The sequence below is a fragment of the Giraffa tippelskirchi genome, chromosome 9 (genome assembly GCF_054371585.1).
Source record: "Giraffa tippelskirchi isolate mGirTip1 chromosome 9, T2T-mGirTip1v1.2.pri, whole genome shotgun sequence".
Lineage (NCBI taxonomy): Eukaryota > Metazoa > Chordata > Mammalia > Artiodactyla > Giraffidae > Giraffa > Giraffa tippelskirchi.
The window spans coordinates 56,856,023-56,869,683 of NC_137283.1; the positions used below are offsets into that span (position 1 = coordinate 56,856,023).

Sequence of the window (13,661 nt, forward strand, 5' to 3'; positions counted from 1 at the left end):
GACCCCAGATCTGGACTAGATGTCCTGAAAACCCACTGCGGTCAGCACCCAGAAGGGGAGCTGTTTGTAGGGCAATGCTGGGCACTTACTACAGTCTGGCCAGTGAGAATATTGGGTCTTCAGGAGAAAAAGAAAAAACAAAAAATATTAATTACAGTACATTACTGGGGAAAATGCTTCCCCAGTGGCTTAGTGGTAAATCTACAGTGCTAATGCAGGAGACACAGGTTCAATCCCCGGGTGGAGAAGATTCCCCTGGAGAAGGAAATGGCAACCCACTCCAGTGTTCTTGCCTGGAGAATTCCATGGACAGAGGAGCCTGGTGGGCTTCAGTCCACGGGGTTGCAAAGAGTTGGACACGACTGAGCCCGCACACACAGGGAAAAATACAAAATGAGGTCCTTAGGTGAGTTTCATTTGGTTATTTCTCCTACAAATTACAATTGGGGAAAAAATGAATTCAAGTGAGTGTCAGGTTCTATGAAGCAATTAAGAGGAGCAAGTTTTCCTTAAAAGAGAGCAGACACATCAATTAGCAGTAATTTTTGACTTAATGCCGACTCTCCATGGTCCTGTAATCGGCATTTACAACAGAGAGAGGATTTTGTGCACTTCATTCTCAGGACCGTGTGTGAATCTACAGGCCAGGCCCCTCTCGGAGGCAGGCAGGGTAGAAAAACAGAAGGGATACAGAGAACACAGCTGATTATCTCTACCTGGGAAGTCACAGTGTAGCCTGCTAGGTGTTTATATTGAGCTTTAATGGCAAGCCAAGTTTATTCTTTATCAGCTCCTGCTGAATGAGCATTGAAAGCTTTTTGAAATGCAGGGACTGACTTGGGGCCTGAGCTGTCTCTACTTCCCCAGCTCAGTGGGTGAACCATTAAGATGAATTTCCACACCCCCACCTATTCCCATCATACTTCATTATCCGGTTTGCAGTCTCACAGTCGCTGGCTTGAAGGATTACAAAAAAATGTTGTTGATTTCAAAGAAATGTTAGTGCTGATGCTGAAAGCCTTTGCTAGAGGCCCCAGGGTTTTCTGGCCAGAGGCTGACTTGAAAGAGCACTTTCTGACAATGACCCTGCCGGATCTAGGATCTCGTGGTGGGCTAGGATTCTGCTCCTGCAGGTGTCAGGGTGATGGACTGTGCTTCCCTAAATATGTTTCCTGGGAGTTAATTGTTCAAGTTGCAAGAGGAATAGTCTGCAATAAGTCCCTTTTGCAAGAACTGGCATTGCATCTTCTTCTAGGGCATTTCCCACGCATTAAAGATGCTGGCTTTGCCACCTGGCCATCTTCCGATAAGATTTCAAGCTCTGCTGGCCTTTGTGCAAACAGGTAAGACCCAGGTGAGTTAATAAGCTTATTTGGCTCTTACATTACAGCAGTTGCTTTGCAAATTCTGGTGATTTCAACAGAGCATTTGTGTTATTTGAACATGCTTTTCATAGCATAATAGTGGGGGAATACATGCTTGGTTGGATCTTAGGCTATTTTGACTTTTGAAACATAAGGAAAAATCAAAGGTGTGTTGTTTTTGTCGTCTTTAATGCTGTTACTGTTTCAACTCTCCTGAGATTTTTAAAGACTGTTATCACTGTGACCAAGTTTAAACTGAAGAGCCTCTATTTTTAGATTTTGTTGTTGTTCTTTAGTGGCTAGGTTATGTCCAACTCTTTGGTGACCTTATGGACAGTAGCCCACCAGGCTCCTCTGTCCATGGGATTTCCCAGGCAAGAATACTGGAGTGCACTGCAGGTGGATTCTTAGCCTATTTAGCCACCTGCAAAGCCTGGACTTTTTTTTACCCCGTCTCCCAGGGTTGCAAGTGTGTGGAGTGGGAGGAAAATTAAACATTAGCCCACTATATTTGCATAGGAATCCATGTTTGTGTTGATGTTATCGTTTGATAGGTGTTGCAACTGAGATTCTGGAATAGATCGTGCCTGGTAGCGGTGGAAGGGGAGAAAGGGGATTGGTGAAGACACATTGCCAGGCAGAAGGACTCAGACGAGTCAGTCCAAAACATTCCGACTGATGATCACGCGTAGGAAGGACGGAGCAGAACACCTGAGAACTGGGCACCTGAGTACCAAGGGCCGGGCTTGGCCCTCCATGCAACCTGGACCTCCCCCTGCCATGGAGCTGGCAGAGGCAGAGAGGGAGAGCCAAGGCGTGATGGGGCTTCCGACCTCCGTCAGAATGATTTCAGATCAGCCAGTAACAGGAGTGAGAGAGGACAAAGCAAGAGATCTTTATTTGCCCAGCAAGTCTTGCCAGCGTGTGCGTGGAGCTCGGTTGTGTCCGTCTCTTTTGAACTCCATGGGCTGCAGCCCCACAGCCTCCTCTGTGGCTGGCCTTCCTCTTTTGGAAGACCAATATTGGAAGAGCTAGGCTCCTCCCACCTTGTCCTGCCACCCGAGGCAGGACAGAGTCCTCTGCTTCCAGCTGGTGAAAGAGGAGGCAGCAGAGAATGACCACTCATTCTTCAATTCCGGTCTCTTACAACCGGAAGGAAGTCATACAGATTCCAGCCGGAGCTCGAGGTGTGCTGGCTCTGAGACTGCCCAGCCCTGGGGTCACTTTCGGGCCCGATTCAGTTCTGTGTGCCCAGAGCCGCACGTCCTCCTCTCTGAGTCTGGAAGGCTGCTCTAACAAAGAACCAAAGACCAGGGAGCTTAGACGACCAATCGGCTCATTCTTGCGGGGGCTAAAAGTCCAAGGTCACAGTGTTTGCAGGACTCGCTCCTCATGAGGGCTGAGAAGCCAATCCAGGCCTTGCTCCCAGCTTCTGGGGTTGGCTGGCCCTCTTAGCCTTCCTTGGCTTGTAGAAGCATTATCTTGAGCTCCGTTTTCACCTCCACACACACACCATCCCCCTGGGTACATGTCTGTGTCCACATTTCTCCTGCTTACGAGGGTGCCGGTCACGTTGGACTAGGGATCCACCCCACCCCACTATGACCTCTTCCTAAGTCAGCTCATTACACAGCTGCAGCGGAATGCCATAGGAAACCCTCTCTTCAGGAAAGGTCACGTTGTCAGCTACTGGGGTTAGGATTTCAGCTAATGAATCTTGTGGGGTGGGGGGGCACAATTCAACCAACAACACCTCGTCACCTTTATGGCTTTCAACAAGCCAGTGACTTCCATGTTCCCATGATAAAGGGGACAGATACACATCTGAAAGGGAAGGAAGCACATAAGGAAGGACAACATAATCTGTGAGACAAAGTACTCTCTGAAGGACACCTCTCTTTGTGCAGACTTTTGACGTCTAGACAGTGAGGTGTCAGCCAGCTTCTCTCAGCAGGAGATGGCACTGGTGGTTCCTGTGCATGACTCACCTGTGAGCCCATCATTAGGACGCCGAGGGCAGGAACCTTGACTAGACTCTCTTTTTCCCATGACTGACTATTGCCCTCACAGCCTTGGGACAGGAGAAAAGGCCACCTCTTTCTCTCCTGTTCTGTGTTAGTAAATTTCTCCATGACCTTCCCATTGTGTGGCTTTCACGCTGAGGAGGGCAGGAATAATTTCCTACTCAGATGATGTGCAGAGGTCCAGAGCCAAGCATCCTGGTGTGCTAAGACCAACTCCATGGCTGCTCAAGAGTGCCAGGTTGTTTGCTGATACGCCGTGTATGGGAACCAGTTATGACATTATCATAGAGGTATGTCCATGGTGAGAGTGTTTTAAATATGAACCGTGGAAATTCTATATCTAAAGCAAACTGTTTACAAATGACATCCTATTTCTCAAAGGCTAATACTCAAGTATAAGATGGAATACTTGAGTGTGTGCCCAGTTTTAAATTTTTATATTATTACAAGAAAAGCAATGATCATTTACTGTGGTAGATGCTATCGTATGGACTTAGCTAATCCTTATGAGAACCCTGTGAGGTGACATGATATTCACTTTTACAGACTGGGAAACTGACTTTACACACTGACAAAAGTAGCAGTGCTCCAAGACATTTCCCGCCACACGTGCTATCAGAGTGCATAGAAATTATGCCTTAATTTTTTTCTAATTTTTATTTTGGAAACTGCATTTCTCACTTGGTTAATTCAAGGAGGATCCGGCTAAATTATTGGATAACTTGATTGATTAGACTACTTTTTTTTTTGGCCCAAATGTTCACCAGCTCAAAGTTAAAAGCAAGTAGTGTCACTTTTTTGTTGTTTGCTTGTCTTACCTGCAGAGGTGGTTCATAGGCCGTCATTATCAAATGCCTTCTTGAGAAGCTGAATGCGGACGCTGGCAAATATTGACCACTATGAAGAAACCAAGTGATAAGGCTTAACAAGTTAAAGACAAAAACAGATGACACATTGCAGAAGTTGCCTGCAAGGACGGGTATTTTGCCACCAAGAATTTTTTTGAACTTTTTTTTCCCCTGATGGTGTGTCACTGATAAGGCTAGAGTAGGATAGTCAGTTTAGAAATCTCACTAGAGGATTAAAGACAGAGAATTTTAAGGGAGTTCGGGAGGCTGTTACAAGCTAATAACCACTCAAGAAAAGAATCCAATAAGCTAACAAAAATCTACACTACTTTAGAGGAAGATCCGGTGCATCCAAGTGCCAGGCACACTCAAGCCACACACCCTGAGAGTTAAAACACAAGACAAAAGATACAGGATCTGAATCTTGTTCCATGAAGAGTTAGAGTTAATGTTCCTTTAAGAGTAGCAGTTTTGCATTCAGCCAAGACAGAAATACAGGTGAAAGGGGAAAGAAACTGGATGAAAGGGGACATTCTGCTGAGACCTGAGATGAATCGCCACGTTTTAGACTATGTGACCACACTGTTGCTAATATAAATATGATTTAAATAGCGCCAGAACAGTCCTGGTTAGACCATGTAAACTCTAAGGAGGAACTAATGATGTTAAGCCTTGATGGCTGCCCAAGAATGAAGAGGAAGTTTGTCTTCCCTCCCCACTTTTTCTTAGATGATAAAGATGTAGCCCTCTTGTTTCTCGGGGCTGTGTTCCCTTGCCAGTCCACTTGTATCTCTCACAAATGTCCTGTGCTAACAGACTCACTCTTTGCCTATCACTTTGCCTCTCGTTGACTTCTTTCTGTGACCCGACTTCTTTCTGTGAACCCGAGGTTCAGTAAGTCCTGACACGAGTTGTGTGGTTTCAATTTAAATGACAGTGGGTTAGAGTCCCTCCCAAGAAGGAGTGTGGCTTCATCATCAAGTCTTTACCCGAACAAGTCCATCTTTTACTGGGCCAGGCACAGCATATTAAGATGAAAGCACTTCTCCTTACTCTTTGAGTTCTGATGGAGGCAGAAAGCATTTTCAATATGAGAAAGGCCTTTAGGGCATTGCTGGGTGTGTGTGGGGTGCCACTCCTCCCTGTCCTGTCCCTCGCCCACCTTCAGGCTGGCGTTTTCCAGGGACGTAGTAACTACAGGGTCTTGTCCAGGCTTCTTTCTGGTGCAATACCCCTTTCCTTTTCCTCTGTCTCCCAAATGTGTGACATACACGTAAGCTATGAAGCAAAACCAAAGGAATCCTCATGAATAGACCATTGACATAAAACAAGGACTGTAACCCGCATGTGCACGCCCTTCAGAGATACTCAATATCATGAATTTCCCCCATCTCCGCTTTAAAAATGGTTTTAAATTTATTTTTATTTAAAACATTATTTTATATTTATTTTTATGTTATTTATTTTTGGCTGTGCTGAGCCTCTTGTTTCTTGCAAACCTTCTCTAGCTGGGGAGGGTAGGGGCTACTCTTCCTTGCGTGCCTGGCCTTCTCAGTGCGGTGGCTTCCCTTGCGGTGGAGCACTGGGCGCCGGGCGCAGGGGCTTCAGTAGTTGTGGCTCAGCAGTTGTGCCTTAGTGACCCCTAGGCATGGGGGTGGATTCCCCGGACCAGCGATCTATTAACCCAAGTCCTCTGCGTTGGCAGGAAGAGTCTTAACCACGAGACCACCAGAGAAGTCCCCGTCCCCAACTCTTTATTCCCACTAGATCCCTGCAGCCCCAGCTAGTGACCGCGTTTGGCAAAGACCGCGGGTGTTGGACTGCGGTGCCCCGCCCCCCCCGCCGCTGTCCAATCAGCGAGCCGCCCGGGGCCCGAGCCCAAGGCCGCGCAGGCGCATTGGAGGCCGAGGCGGGGGGCCGGCGCGGGCGGATGGCGTCATCGGCGGCGCGAGGTCGGCGGGCCGTGATTGAAGTGCCGGGGAGGTGGCAGCAGCGGCGAGAGCGGCTTCGCGGGCAGCATGAGCGGCAGTGGGCTCTTCCTGTGCTCGGTGGCGGCGCGCTTCTGCCGCGCCTCAGCGGCGTTCACCGTGAGCCGACGCCCGCTGCTCACCAGTCCGCCGAGCCGAGCTTTCGCCAAGGAGCTCTTCCTGGGCAAGATCCAGAAGGTGAGGCGGCGCCGCGGTCTCCCTGCCTTCTGCCCTTTTCGCGGAGGGGCGAGTTGAGTCCGCTCCAGAGCCCCCACACGCTGCCTCAGAAACGCACCTGAGGGCGGGCGTGCCGGCCCCCCGGCTCTGAGGAGCCGCGTGCTCCTGCTTCGGGAGACCCTGGCTGAGGTGGGCGCTGAGTGACCCTCAGCTCAGCGTCCCGGCCCCGAACTGTGTGGGGGGCGGGGGAGGGGCCTCCTCTCTGCCTCTTACACGCAGCCCCCGCCGTGCCTCTCCTCCGTCGGCTTCCACGGCCGCGTCTCGGCGCCCCAGAAGTTCGTTTCCTCGGGAGCGCGGCTCCAAGGACGCTTGGCGTGCCCGCCCAGCCCTTCCACGGGTCGCGGGACCCGGGAGTGGTAGCCGCTTGGTTGCTGAGCACGCACCAGCCTCTAATAGTCAGAAGACCTGGACTCGACCTCGGCTCTGTGACTTTGAGCCCCAGGTCTTTCAGCCTTAAAGCGGAGCTCGCGGTATGCTCTGTCTCACAGGTGTGTGGGGAGGCCCCAGTGAGATTGTATATGCGTGGAAATGCTTTATTAAACTGCCGCACGTGGGGCAGATGTAGGAGACCGCAGATTGAGGAGTCAGTGCTGGCTGCAACACCTACTGGTGCTGTGAGCTTGGGCTAACCAGTCCTGTGAAGTTGCTCCCTGCTCTCATACAGGAAATAGTAAAAGCAGCCTTTGTCCCCCTCCTACAGGTAGCCAGAAAACCAAAGAAAAACGTGTGTGAAGTGCTTGGAGCTTGGCTGCGATGTTGGCTGATTCTGTACTACTTTAGGAGTCATTCCTTGGTTTCTCTAGAGCTTTGTCTAAGGTTGTCAGGCATTACAGGTGCAGACACCCAGACTGGAATGGTTTGCCCTGCTAAAAAGCGCAAAGCTAGGCCGTTAAAAGTTAGGGAAGCCATTTCCCCCAGAACCTGGGGCTGTGTGGTGCTCTTTCCTGGGAACTCGCGCCTTCCAGCAGCGTGAGGAAGAAAGAACACGCATGTCTTATGCTTCCCTTTCTCCAAACCTTTAGCACCATCTCCCCCATCACTCTCACCTGCTGTCCTTGCTTTTTGTTTATTGAGAAAATGCACCCATTTAGGTAAGAAGTTCCACCTCTACATTTACCTCCTTCCCACATGTGGTCTGCATTCTCTGCATCACAATGGCAAAACTGTCTGCTCTTAGCAAAGGCCAGCTAGACCCCCAAGTCTTCTCAGCTACTCAAGGGCATTGATCCCTTCTTGGCTCTTTGACATCGAAACATTGGCCAGCATTTCTGACCAGCTCAGTTGAAGTGGGAATGGTTTAGGCTCAGTCTGTGTATCGTCCTCATCTCTAACCATTCCTCTGATGATCTAATTTAGTATCATGCCATCAGTATCCTGAAGGTGCACATTTATTTCTCCAGATGAGATTTCTCCCCTGAGCTCCAGTCTCTTTGTATATCTACCCTTCCAGTCAAAAGCTGCACTTGGGTATTACTAGGCATTGCCTGTCTAACCCATCCAAAACTGAGTTCCTGGTCTCTCCACCCAACCCTGCCTTTCCCTCTGGTCGTCTTATTGGAGATGATGGTGACTCTACCGTTCCACTTGTTCAGGTTGTAACCGAACGTGAAGTCCGGCTGCTCACCTCTCAGAAGTCAATAAAGAGGCCAGATGGGTGGAAAGGAAAGTTTGCTTTATTTTGGATGCTGACAGCCAGGGTTGGAGTTGGGGGGGGGCGGCGGGTGGGGGCCTATCCGAAGCCTGGCTCTCCTCCCCCGCCCCACCTGCAGGGAAGAGCTGTTATAGACTGAGGGAGGGGGTTACGTACAAAAACTGCACAGTCAGCTCTGACAGTCATCTTGAAATTGGTCATCAGTGAACTGACCAGCATCATCTTGGTTGTTTTAAGTACAGTTAGACTTCAGTTCCAGGGTGAGTTCCCATTTCCATGAGGCCAGTTCTCGAAATTATAGCAGCTTATGTCATGGCTATAGTCTGGTCATCATGAAGTTAACTTCTTCCCCCAGGTGGAGGCTTCAATATCTATAAGACAGCTCGCAGGATATGGCTCAGAATATTATCTGTAGCCCTTGAGAAGGAACTAAAGGTCCTTGACTATGCTTAATGACTACTTATTATTTGGTCTCCTTTGACTGTATTCCCTTCTTTCTGCATTTTCTCACTTCTCTGATTAAACTTATTCTTTGGCGTAAGTATTTCCGCAGACGAAAGGCAGGCTGAGGACATAGGGCAAGGGCCACAGGGTCCTGCTCCACTTCAAGGTCAGATCCCTGGGGTGCCTCGTCTTCTCATAATCCACATCTAATCTGACAGCAAATCCTGTCTTCTCTACCTTCAGGGTCCATTTAGAATCTGACAGCTTGTAAGCGCTTGCACCAGTACTGCCCTGGTTCAGGCCGCCACGGTCTCAGCATTGTTGGGGTTTGAGCAGCAACATGGCACAGAGATGCCCAGAATCTCAACCTGGAAGGAGACCTTCACGATCACGCCGTTGTCCCCCTGCCCTCAGAGTGTTCCTGAGAATGCCTGCGGGTCTCCTGTGGGAACCAGTGGGAGGGATCTGGGTGACTCTTCTCCCCATTCACAGCCTCAGCCAGGAGCAACTTGGCTTTCATCTATGTTACATATGTGGTTTCTACATATGTAGAATAATTGGAAAAACCAGTTCCACTGCTTTCGAAAATTTGAAAATTGCAAATGAAATTGAACCTAGCACCCAGGAGACACCCCATGCAAACTATGAATATTGCCATCAGAGATTCATCCTCACATGCTCTCGAGACTTCTCTCCTGGCGGGTTCTCCTTTGGTTGGAGTTTAGGCCAAACTGGCCCCACTGTGTTCTCTTTTCTCACTTTGCTGCTGACTGATTCCAGAATCTTCTTCCTCTAGTGCAGCCATTGCAGCTGGCTCAGGTGAGCCCATGAGGCTGTGCAGGCCAGTGCAGTGGACCCAGCTTCTGTATTCAGCTAAAGAGCCAGCTTTGTTCCAAGTGGCTGCAGAGTGATGACAGCTCAGCGTGATTTCCTTCCAGACCCCCTGCGGGGCAGGGTCGAAGGTGGCCTGAAGGCAGGGATTCCTTTTAAGTCAGCTCTCAGTTTTGGGGTGGAATCCACCCTTCACCTGTACAGGGGGCCCGAGAGGAGAAAACAGACTTGAGAGCCTGTGGGCTGGAGGGAGGAGAGAGGACTCCTCTCCTTTCAAGAATTTTCTCCAAACACCTGGTGAGAGGTGCTGTGAGGAGAGGCCAGGCTCCTGGGGGCGGCTTCGGGGCTGGGACGTCACTTTTCAGCAGGTGCTGGTCAAATCCAGAAAGTCATATCGTGCTGGCAGCTGAAGGGGAGGGTGGCGCCCAAAAGCCGCTGAAGTCTCAGTGGGATGATTTTAACCAACATAGAGCGAAGGCCTCATGGGGAATCCAGGCTCGGGTGGAAGCACTGGCCGCTCCCTGGTCAATCGCTTCGTGTTTAGGACACATCATCTCTTTTGAGCCCCAGAGCTGCCTTCTGAGGCATCACCTGTAATGGGAGAAACTGATGCGGACAGGGCGACCACAGTACGTTCTTGTCAGTGGCAGCATTTTTAAGCTCACGAAATAACTAAGGTGAGCTTTGATGTTTTAGTAAAGAGCCTTCTCGTGCATTATCTTCCACGGCCCTCACAAAGACCACCTGCGTTTTCTGGGTGAGAAAATGGCCGTGGGGACGGGTGAAGGGATCCGACTAAGAACGCCCGGTTAGCAAGCTGCACAGCAGGGACCATGCTGGAGCTGGAAACGTTAGCCCAGGCTCCCTGTTTCATAGGAGAGTCCTCGTCACTTAGTAAGGAAAGCTGATCAGGGAGGAGGCTGGACCGAGGTGGTGGAGTCTGACGCAGTTCTCGTGTCCTGAGCTCCTGCCAAAGTTTGCTGTCCGGTTCCTTCAGCACAGAAGGCTCGGCCAGCCAATGTGGACACTGGCGTGTCCTTTCCCTTCCCTGTTGACTGATATGACAACTGTGGAAGGTTGCCCACAGTTACATTTTTACTATGTGTTCATCATTTTCAGAAAGAAGTTTTCCCATTTCCAGAAGTGAGCCAAGATGAACTTAATGAAATTAATCAGTTTGTGGAACCTGTAGAAAAATTCTTCACCGAAGAAGGTATGTAGGGTTCTCTTTATCATTACAGCTTTCCATTTTCAGGGTGATACTTCAATATATGTATATATATTTTTTAAACAAATTTTTATTTATGTATTTTTGGCTGTGCAGGGTCTTTGTTCCTGCATGCAGGCTTTTCTCTAGTTGCAGAGACTGGGGACTCCTCCCTAATTGCAGTGTGCAGGCTTCTCATTGCAGCAGCTTCTCCGCATTGTGCAGCACAGGCTTAGTAGCTGTGATCGTCCCAGGCCAGGGATCAAACTATTGTCCCCCGCATTGCAGGGCAGATTCTTACCCAACAGAACACCAGGGAAGCCCTGAAAATGTTCTGATATTTAATAGTAGAAGCTGCTGCTGCTGCTGCTGCTGCTAAGTCGCTTCAGTCGTGTCTGACTCTGTGCGACCCCATAGACGGCAGCCCACCAGGCTCCCCCGTCCCTGGGATTCTCCAGGCAAGAACACTGGAGTGGGTTGCCATTTCCTTCTCCAATGCATGAACGGGAAAAGTGAAAGTGAAGTTGCTCAGTCGTGTCCGACTCTTAGCGACCCCATGGACTGCAGCCTACCAGGCTCCTCTGTCCTTGGGATTTTCCAGGCAAGAGTACTGGAGTGGGGTGCCAGTGTACATTAATCAGAGAAACAGTACTATTGGCATATTTTGCTTAAAAGATCTTTTCAACTGCTCGTTAATCATAAGCTATCTAGTTAGTAGACTATTTGGTGAGGCCATTCTGTCCAGTGGGCTTCCCTGATGGCTCAGCGGGTAAAGAGTCTGCCTTCAATGCAGGAGACACAGGTTCAATCGCTGGGTTGGAAAGATCCCCTGGAGGAGGAAATGGCAACCCAGTCCAGTGTTCTTGCTTGGAAAATCCCATGAATGGAGGAGCCTGGTAGGCTCCAGTCCATGGAGTTGCACAGACTCAGACATGATTGAGCACAAGCAGGCATGCACACATTTTGACCAGTGAGGTGGTACCTCATTGTACTTTTGATTTCCATTTCTCTGGTAATTAGTGATGTTGAGCATCTTCTCATCCACCTCTTGGCCGTCTGTATGTCTTCCTTGAAGAAATGTCTATTAAGGTCTTCTGCCCACTTTTCTTTTTTTGGTAGTAGTAATAGTCACTGTTTATTGGGGTGTATATGTATCTTGGGTATTAGAAAGCATTTGAAACAGAAGAGATAAAATATGGAGGGTTGTAAATTTGGCAAGTGATACATTTCTTAGGGCTTCCCTGATAGCTCAGTTGGTAAAGAATCCACCTGCAATGCAGGAGACCCCAGTTTGATTCCTGGGTCAGGAAGATCCTCTGAAGAAGGGATAGGCTACCCACTCTAGTATTCTTGGGCTTCCCTTGCGGCTCAGCTGGTAAAGAATCCGCCTGCAATGCAGGAGACCTGGGTTCGATCCCTGGGTTGGGAAGATCCCCTGGAGAAGGGAAAGGCTACCCACTCCAGTGTTCTTGCCTGGAGAATCCCGGGGACAGAGGAGCCTGGTGGGCTGCCGTCTGTGGGGTCGCACAGAGTCGGACACTGCTGAAGTGACTTAGCAGCACTGGGGTAAGACAACATAATTTCCAAGCTACGCATAAGAAATGTGGTGGTTTAGTTGCTAAGTCGTGTCTGACTCTTGGAACACCATGGACTGTAGCCTGCCAGGCTCTTCTGTCCGTGGAATTCTCCAGGCAAGAATACTGGAGTGGTTTGCCATTTCCTTCTCCAGGGGAGCTTCCTAACCCAGGATCAAACCTGGGTCTTCTGCATTGCATTTACCAACTGAGCTACGAGAGAAGCCCAAAAGAAATGTAGCAACAGAAGAAACTATGGTGATGGTTTAAAAAAGAATGATATAGCCTGAAAGTGAAGTTGCTCAGTTGTGTCTGACTCTTTGCAACCCCATGGACTATACAGTCCATGGAATTCTCCAGGCCAGAATACTGGAGTGGGTAGCCTATCCCTTCTTCAGAGGATCTTCCTGACCCAGGAATCGAACCGGGGTCTCCTGCATTGCAGGTGGATTCTTTACCAACTGAGCTATCAGGAAAGCCCTAAGAAATGTATCACTTGCCAAATTTACAACCCTCCATATTTTATCTCTTCTGTTTCAAATGCTTTCTAATACCCAAGATACATATTCTGTTACTACAATCTAAGTTTTCATAATATTTTTAAGATAAGAGAATAAATTGTTTAGGTTTCCCGCATTTTTTTTTTTAAAGTAGTATAATCGCTTTACGATGCTGTGTTAGTTTCTGCTGTACAACATGATGAACCAGCCACAGGTGCACATATATCCCCTCCCTCCGGGACCTCACTCCCACCCCACCCCACCCCTCTAGGTCAGCACGGAGCGCCGAGCCAAGCTTCCTGCGCTGGTCAGCAGCTTCCGCTGGCTGTTCCCCGTGTGGTGGTGTGTGTGTGTCAATCCTAACCTCCCACTTTGTTTCACTCTCCTGTCCCCTCTTTGTCCACGTGGCCATTCTCCACGTCTTCATCTCTGTCTCTGCCCTGCAAATAGGTTCGCCGGTACCATTTTTCTAGACTCTCTATATTAGTCTATGCATTAATACACGATGTTTGTTTTTCTCTTTCTGACTTCCTTCACTCTGTATCACAGCCTCTAGATCCCTCCACATCACTACACATGACTCAGTTTCATTGCTTGTAGTGGCTGAGTAATATACCATTGTGTATGTGTACCACATCTTTCTCCATGCATCCACTAATGGACATCCAGGTTGCTTCCCTGTCCTGGCTATTGTAAATAGTGCTGCAGTGAACACTGGGCTGCGTGTGCCTGTTTGAATTAAGATGTTCTCAGGGTATATGCCCACGAGTGGGACTGCTGGGTCATATGGTGTTACTGAGTAGTGTTTAAGGGCCCGCCATGCTGTTCTCAGAGTGGCTGTATCTGTCTACATTCCTACCAACAGTGTAAGAGGGTTCCTTTTCCTCCACATCCTCTCCAGCTTTTTTTTTTTTTTGTAGAGTTTTTGATGATGGCTGTTCTGACTGATGTGAGGTGGTATCTCATTGTAGTCTTGCATTTCTCTAGATTTCTGTAGATTTGCATCTCTCTAAT

The 13,661-nt window shown here is 49.0% G+C and overlaps 1 protein-coding gene across 2 annotated transcripts in view; it reads left to right on the forward strand.

The window, feature by feature from the left end:
- Positions 1–6,180: 6,180 nt before the first annotated feature.
- ACAD9 (acyl-CoA dehydrogenase family member 9) overlaps positions 6,181–13,661 on the forward strand; it is a 42,171-nt gene continuing 34,690 nt past the window's right edge. For both annotated transcript variants that reach the window (XM_081526541.1, XM_081526542.1), the window contains exons 1-2: positions 6,181–6,401; positions 10,486–10,579. In XM_081526541.1, the coding sequence (XP_081382667.1) occupies positions 6,255–6,401; positions 10,486–10,579 (241 nt within the window). In that variant the 5' untranslated portion in view covers positions 6,181–6,254. The remainder of the gene's footprint in view (positions 6,402–10,485; positions 10,580–13,661) is intronic.